General features: G+C 44.6%; 1 protein-coding gene across 1 annotated transcript; it reads right to left on the minus strand.

Moving 5' to 3' along the window:
- Positions 1–413: 413 nt before the first annotated feature.
- MNS1 (meiosis specific nuclear structural 1) lies at positions 414–7,689 on the minus strand. Its single transcript, XM_027881493.1, has 10 exons — positions 7,552–7,689; positions 7,238–7,327; positions 6,919–7,046; positions 6,314–6,416; positions 5,269–5,498; positions 4,443–4,659; positions 4,256–4,363; positions 3,151–3,408; positions 2,266–2,391; positions 414–722 (listed from the first exon to the last, which is right to left on the minus strand). Exons 1-10 carry the CDS (start codon positions 7,552–7,554, stop codon positions 624–626), a joined length of 1,362 nt encoding a protein of 453 aa, XP_027737294.1. The 5' UTR covers positions 7,555–7,689; the 3' UTR covers positions 414–623.
- Between the last annotated feature and the right edge of the window lie 263 nt (positions 7,690–7,952).

A 7,952-nucleotide genomic window follows, 5' to 3' on the forward strand; every position in this document is an offset into this window, starting at 1 on the left:
ATGAACAGGAACAATTCGAGCCTGTGCTGCTTCCATGAACCTCTGTCAGACCTCAGTGATTTCAATGGATTCCTCCCTCGGAGTATGGGAATAGGAACATGGCACAAAACCAGTAAGTTTATGCACTGAAAGGTATAAACAGTGGTTCTGACTTCAGCATGGAACGTCTCTGCTTTAGATCCTGCCAAAGTACCTCAGATCTACCCCTTTGAGGAGACAAACTCCATTTGGATTAGGGTCACAGTAGTGTAATGCCAGTGCAGCCAAATCTTCCCACTTCCCCCAGAGCCAGTGCACGAAGAGAATCCTGTAGTCCATATTGGGATACATGGGTGCATTTACAGCAGCTTAGGTTTCTGCTGTACTGCTGGAGAAAACATTTCTACCATTGCTGCACCACTAACTGAGGAGAATTGAGAACTCAGAACAGTTTATTGATGAAAAATGCAAGTGCAGCACACACCTATATAAAACTAACTGCTCATCAGCTGAGAACTTCGGTCTTAAGATGGAGACTTTTAATGGTGTTAAAAAGGAGTTCCTCACTGTTAACAGCAAATGGAAGTTTTCATGGGAATCAGCTGACACCTAGTGGCAAAGCAGGAGCTGAGCTGGGGAAAGGTTCAGCTCTCTTCTGATAATTCATTACCTCTTCTCTGCTGGAAAGCCAACCTAAAATCTTCTCCAAGCATGTTAATGTCATTTTCATCTTTGATTATCCCCTGCAGTAACGGGAAAGAAACACACATTAGAAGGTAAAACAGAATAGAGAGATTTCTATGGATTTCTGCAATTTTCCATGGAAGAGAATGGATAGTTTGTATCCATAATACCTGGTACCTTTAAAACAAACCCCAAACTCAAGCCTGAAAACCATCACAAAACTTGAACAGATGAGTTACAAAGTGGTGTACCTGGTGCTATCCTGGAGCCACTCCTGCTCTGCACACACAAGCACTACCAAAAGACAACACTGAGCTGCATTCTCTTTCTCACAGAAGTGGTTACACCCAGCACAGCAGGTGCAGCTTTAGCAAAATCAAGAAACTGCAGTGAAAACAGGCCCTGGCTGGGCTGGGGCTCTGTCTGCCCTTTAAGCTGTGTTGAATTAGCTCCTACAAAGAAATAACTTGGGAAATCAACTGATACTGGACAACCTAATCAAAAACTACATTTTTGGGAAGGGAAGCAGGGGAACCCAGAAATCTAAATTTATAATTAATTCTAAATTAATTTTACAGCTAAAAATGTGTATGACCCACAGAGCATACCTTGAAGCATTTAGAAAAGAAAAAAACTGCATTTATATTCGAAAGTTTCGAATTTGGTAGCACTTTGCACCCAAGTCAGACACAGTGAACAAAGCAGGACGTCATACATGGCACATGGGTGTCAGTGGACACTGAACTGCCAAGGCTTCCTACAACAGCACATTCAAACCAGAGAAGTATATTCCAAATGTCTTCCATATCGGTTATCCTTTAATCTACATTAAAGAACAACTCACTCCAAATGTTACAAATTCCTGCACCGATTATCATATTAATGTTTGAATAAAAATTATACTCTGCTCTGTTTAAATTTTCCAGAATTGCAGAATTTCTTTAACTAGTGGGATAATTCCCTCCCTGCTGTGAATGTAGTTTTACATCCCTATGGCAGCTCTGTTCTTTCGTGTACTGTCAGGAGAGCTTTCCAATTATGAAGCATAATACAAAATAAGTTGTAGTTTATTCCTATTACAGTAACTGCTTCCATCCTTCTAACTGTTAAAAACACAGGGATGAACAGAGTGAGCTCTGAAATGCCTCTGTAAGCACTGCAGTTCCTTGCACTGCTGCAGAGGGGAGGCCTTTCCTCCATGGTTACTTGGAATACTGGGCAAACAAGCCAAAATTGCTCCCAAAATCCCAACTGAGAAATGTGGTGGAAAAAGGGTGTCAGATGTGGGGGACCCCTTTCTAGCCAGAAAAGCCCTGCTGTGGAACTCGTGTTTCACATTCCAAGCACTGGATGTGCAAGGCCCTGTGGAAGCTTTCAGCAAGTCCTGCTCAAGGCGTCAGTGCTGCCAGCGGGCCCAAAGAGCATTTGTGGAAAGAGCTTCCCTACTCAGAACGTAAGAAGTGAGTGCAGGTGAGCTGACACAGTAAGGACACCCACAGACTCCAGGAATTTACACAGTTCTGCAACTTCACCTTGGACTATCCAAGAGAAAACTGATTTACAGGACAGACACTGAAAGCATTTACAAGACACTTCACTTACTCGAGGCAGATAACCCAGCAGTTTCCAGGCGTGCTCTTTCAGGAGTTTCTGCCTCTCCTCTTCAACAATTGCACGGATGCTTTCTTGTCTTCTCTTCTCTAACTCTCTTTCTTCAACTTCCCGCTCCTACAATAAACAAGTTTTCCTAAGTTCACTTTGGGAACATTTGTTTAAAGAATGCATGATTGGTAACTGGAAAACAATCTCAGACAAAAGAGAGGACTGGATGGCAGAACCTGGACTGAGTCTGCTATCCAAGTGTTTGCCCTTCTGAAAGCAGATCAAGCATCTAGTTCTGGTTCCTTTGTGGCTCTCAGACAAATTAGTCTTTTCCTGTCCCACTGCTCTAATCCAGGAAAAAAGAGCAACAGAACGAATGGAGCAAATGAAGGAGCAAATGAATTCTCATGCTGATGAGTAGAAATCACAATTCACATTACATACATGATTTATACCCCACAAACAAGGTCTGAAAACTGCATGACCTGTTCCCAGCTTACACCTTTTCTTCCTTAGATCAGAATTCAAGAGACATAATCTAAAAGCAAGGCTGTGACTTCCCCTCCTCACACAGTGCAGCTGACCAGGGACAGGGGAGTGGACAGCAGTTGTTCCACTGCTCCCATGGCTCCTGAGAGGTGTTTGCAGAGCACGTCAGGTACACAGGGGGCCAGGCATGTTGTTGGACCCCAACCTCTCAAGCTACAAAAAAAGTTGGCTATAAAAAAATACTTTTTCTTGTCATCAAACCAAATCCAAGGCCTGCTTCCCCCACACATTTGTCACCTTTCCCTGGTGACACCAGCCACGTCCCTCAGGACAGCAGAAGTTTCCCACCCTGAAACCCTGTGGGGCTCAAACCCAAGGCGTGTGTGAAACTCTTACTTTGTCTGCAATGAACTGTTTGCGACGGTCTTCCAGGATTTCTTCCACGGCCTTTTTGTGCTCCAGCTGTTTCATCCTGCGTTTCTGAGCGTTCAGCTCCTCCAGCCGATCCTCCTCTGCCAGCCTGGCCAGCATCTGCTGGCGGAAAGCTTCCTCCTCCTCCCGCAGCGCTCGCTGTGCTGCCGCCTTCATGGCAAACTGCTCCTCGTACATTTGCCTCAGCTCCAGGCGCTGCCTTATTCTCTTCTCAATTTCTGCCTAGAAGGGGAATTTAGTACAAGGCTGTGCTACTGAACAGACTTTGAAAGATCCCCATCAGCAGCCAATCTACCGGATTTTTCTTGGAATAAATTTATTGTAGCTGTTAACTTCCAGCATAGCTAACTGGAGCAAACATTCCATATCTGACAAGGTTCTCCAGTTTTGGCAAATGTCACAAGATTCTCAAAATTAAGTCCAAAACAAACGGAGATTTTTTTTTTTCCCCCACTAGCATGAAGTGACTCAACAAGACAATCATCCTGAACAACTCTCTAAAAATAGCAGTGTTTGATATCTCTACCTGTGCTACATTTTGTCACCCACGGCAAGGTAAGACAGAGTGTGGGCAAGCCCACTGGAAAAGCAAATAGACATACAGAAAAAAAGCAGTTAACCTCCTTAGCTTAAACCTGAACTTGAAAGCTACTGCTTCACAAGCTAAATAAATGTATAAAGGGATATAAGGGTATTCAAAACCTTCACTTGTCTTCCTGGTTGAAAATAAAATATAAATACATTAGGAATGGAAAAGGAAACTCAAAGGACAGAATTGTCCCTCCAAAACCTAAACTAATGTACAAACTGCTTGTCAGACTAAGGAACGTTTAAGGAAATAGTGCTGGAAATTAACACTTTGTGCCAGAACAGAACTGAAAATAATACAGGTTCATTTAATACTCCTAAAACCATGTTAGAATTGAGCCTTTTGCTTCGAGACAGCTAACAGTCCCAAGAGGGCTCAAGGAGTCCCTCAAAAACATCCCCAAGTCACAAATAGCACTGCAGACTTAGCAAATCCAAAGTATGAAAAAAAAAACCCCTTTATCTACCTGCCAGCACTTACCATCTCCTTCTTCCTTTCCATTTCCTCTTGTTCTTCCAGATACAGCTCTTGGCGGATTTGTTCCTGTTCTTGACGCTTCTGTTGTTCCCTTTCCATTGTCTCGGCCACCTATTACAGGAAGGAACGGTTTCTAAATGAAAGACAAAAACATACAACAATTCTTTCCTGCAATTTCAATTTTTAATACCATGTTTTGAACTTTCTGTTTTTTCTCCTCAGTGTCTCGAACTTTAGCCATCCAGTCATCTTCCCTTTGTCGCTGCATGTTGGCAAACTCCATAATTTTCCTGTTTTCTTCTTCCATCTCTTCCTTTTTCTTTCTCCTCCACATAGCTTGTTCTTTTATATATTCTTCAATATACATCTGAGTTTCTCTCACTTTATCCAACTTTCGTTGTTTTTCCCTGTAGAAGACGGAAAAGAAACGTTCAAATAGTTTATTGTTACTGTGGAGTAACACTGAACTGGCCAGATGCTCACTGTTTATATATCCCAGGGACTGAGATTTAAATGACTCTCCTTAAACATTCAGCTAGAAACTAGACACCTAAATTTAAAATACCTATCACTGAGCTGCTCCAAGAAGGGAATCTCATGTCTAACATCTTTCAGGAGTGCAGACTGTTCACACAGGTCCTCACTACTACTGCATTTTACACACACTCCATCAAAGAGAAAGAAGAGAAGGAAGTCCACACAACTCCTAAACTTTTTATTTACACTAAACTCTCCCTGCCACAGCCCTCAGAAACCTCCTTCCCTGTCCATAAGGCAGGCAAACAGAGACCTGGCACAAGGTGGCCAGGTAGGGACACGAGACTGACTGGAGCATTCTGATGCTTCAACAGGACAATTCACCCAAGTCAGTCTCTTGTTAGCAAAACGTGGCCAAGGCAAACTAAAACAGCCCTTAGTCTGTCTGGAATAGATGCATACAGATTAGCTTCCTCTACAGAATTACAGAAGTTGTTTTGTTTTATATTAACAAGTAATAAAAATTCCAAGTAACTAACATTTGGTCTTCTTCATAGATCTTTCTTACAATCTCATCAATCATGAGTTTCTCTCTCAGAAACTCTTCATAGGCCTTTTGCTTCTTCCTCTCCTGTTCCTCCAGCTGTTTGTCCAGTTCCTGATGGTACATTATCTTCTCCTGGTTTCGCCTCATTTCTGCAGCAAGTTCTTCTTGCATTAACCGGTCATGCTCTTCCTTCATCTCTTGGGCTATTTCATCCTCCCATTTCTGGGGGGAAAAAAGCAAAGCAAGATTCTTTTTTACTCCCACTTCTACAACACGTAGAGAAAAAGCACACAGTATGGAGAGGAATTGTGCTGCATTCCCAGAAAGGAAAGTTTTCCACCTCAATCTATAAATATAGAGCCTTAACATGCCCAGTAGCTTAGCACAGTCAGTGGAACCCTTGAAGAGAAGCCTCAGGATCTGACTTGAGGAGCACTAAAAGTGCAGCCTTGAGCACCAGTGGGACTTGCTCTCATCAGCATAATGACTGGAATGAGGCTGCACTGCAGAGAATGTTCTCTTTCCAGGATGTTCTTTACCTGCCTACACTAAACTCTGTGTAAGACATTAACACAGCCAGAATCATCTGCCTGATCACCAGTATTATTCTGTGCATCAGCAGAAGTTCACAATTCTTTCTGAAGTTATCCAGATATCTGTTTAACAATGATAAATGTTTCCAACAGCTGGACTCTGAGGTAAGGATTCACCATGGTAAGCATTAAGCACTGACTGTACAAAGGGTATCCTAGTTTTAACTTGGATAAATACTACAAATCTAGCAAAATAACAGCTACAGCCAGTCATACAGCTTAATTCACTACTCCTTTGACTGAAATGGCAAAGTAAACCTTTCTCTTGTAGCTAGTTATTACTGGTTAATTAATCCTCCATAGCACAAAATGTATTTTCAATAACACTGAATGCCTAACCATGATGTTAGCTAAAAAGGTCAGCTTCAAAGGAAAAATTTTCAGCACAATTCATACAAAGAGTTACAGGACTTGGGTGCTGGGATTCACTATCGAGCTAATTACCAGTTTCTCATCGTAAAAAGCTTTTTTTTCAGCCATCTGTGCATCTCGTTCTTTATTCATATAGGCATATTTTAGCTTTCTTTCTAACTCTCGAAGTTCAAGACTGGAAAGGGAAAAAAAAATAAAATTATCCTATCACAAGTACCTAGGGGGGAAAAATTAAATTTCCATCACTGGTAAACACAATTTTAAAAAACCCAACCATACTTCAGGGGAAAAATACTGATGAAAAATACTGCCCTAGTTAAAGGGTAGAAAAGGAAAAGAAATTAATGTTAAAACAAGAGTTAGTTACCTATATTCCTACATGTGCTATCAACAGTTCTGCATGCTTGTCATCTAACTGTACAGGTGTGCTCACAGATGTGCGCAAGAGCATGTACACATATATTACATACAGATAGATATATACATAAGCATGTATGCAAAAGGAAAACTTCGTGGATCGGAGTTTTTTCTCTAACTGAGAACAAGTTTGCTTAACATTAACTTTTATCATAGTTTGACCTCAAAATAACTTTCCCTTCCAGGTCTTACTCATTTCCACTTCTGCTACAACTTCCCCAAACCAGTTTGATACAGCCGGGAGGTTTCTGCAGCGATACCTGTTGGCTCTGACTTGTTGCCTGAGCTTCTCGTCCTTTATCTTCTCGAGGTCCCTCCTGGCCATCTCAGCCGCCAGCTTCTGCTCCCGCTCCAGCTGCAGCGCTCTCTGCCTCCTGTTCTCCTCCGCCTAAGCAGAACAAACCCCGCCGTAACACCTCTGGGCACAGACACTGGGGAGGCAGGGGCTGCGCAGTTCAAGCTACACCGGTCAGTAAACGCCTGCTAAAGGAGGGCGCCTTTGGCGGGGAAGGTAAAGGCAGAGAACGCCCCTCCTCGGCCTGCCCAGCGTGGCTGCAGCGCCGCCCCCGCAGCTCTTACCGCCCGCAGCGCCTCGTCCAGCCGCCGCTCCCGCTCCAGCTCGGCCCGCAGCCGGGCGGCCCGCTTGTTCCACTCCCGCTCCTCGGACTCCTGCGGGCCACAGGGGACAGGCTCGCCATCCCGCTCCCTCGCCGTCCCGCTCGCTCCCTCGACATCCCGCTCTCTCCCTAACCCGTTCCCTCGCCATCCCGCTCTCTCCCTATCCCGCTACTCCCTATCCCGTTCCCTCTCCCCGTTCCCGTCCCGCTCGCTCCCTATCTCACTCCCTCCCTATCCCCCTCCCTCTCCCGTTCCCTCTCCAGCCCCGCTCCCACCATCCCGCCGCCGTTGCCGTGGTAACGCGCGGCGCTGCCGGGGAACGGGTTCAACTTCCGGGGTGAATCGTCCCCGCTGATTGGCCCAGAGGGCGACCCGACCCTGCACGTGACTCGGGCTGGGCGGGGCCAGGAGCGCGTGACGTCCCCGCGAGGCGCCCTTTAGAAGATATTTAAGAGCATTTCTGGAATCGTTAAATTAATGCTCTTGACTCGCCCGTAATAACCACAAAACGCTGGTGGCGGCATTTCGTTAAGAACTGCTCTCCTTCCTGACTCTTGCGATGGGTCCCCAGCAGGTGTGGGAGGGACAGGCACAGCCAGAACATTAACCACGGACATGAACCACGAACATCACAAAAAAGATTGTTGTACGCGACTCTGTAGCGCTACTTGGCACA

The sequence above is a fragment of the Empidonax traillii genome, unplaced genomic scaffold (assembly GCF_003031625.1).
Source record: "Empidonax traillii isolate 1590-97213 ecotype Southwest subspecies unplaced genomic scaffold, ASM303162v1 scaffold90:size2128546, whole genome shotgun sequence".
Taxonomy (NCBI): Eukaryota; Metazoa; Chordata; class Aves; order Passeriformes; family Tyrannidae; genus Empidonax; species Empidonax traillii.

Coding starts and splice junctions, on each gene's coding strand:
- MNS1 (XM_027881493.1), bottom strand. Junction 6,417..6,918: donor CAACAAGTCAGAGCCAACAG/GTATCGCTGCAG, acceptor TTCCCTTTCCAG/TCTTGAACTTCGAGAGTTAG. Junction 2,392..3,150: donor AACAGTTCATTGCAGACAAA/GTAAGAGTTTCA, acceptor TGTTTATTGTAG/GAGCGGGAAGTTGAAGAAAG.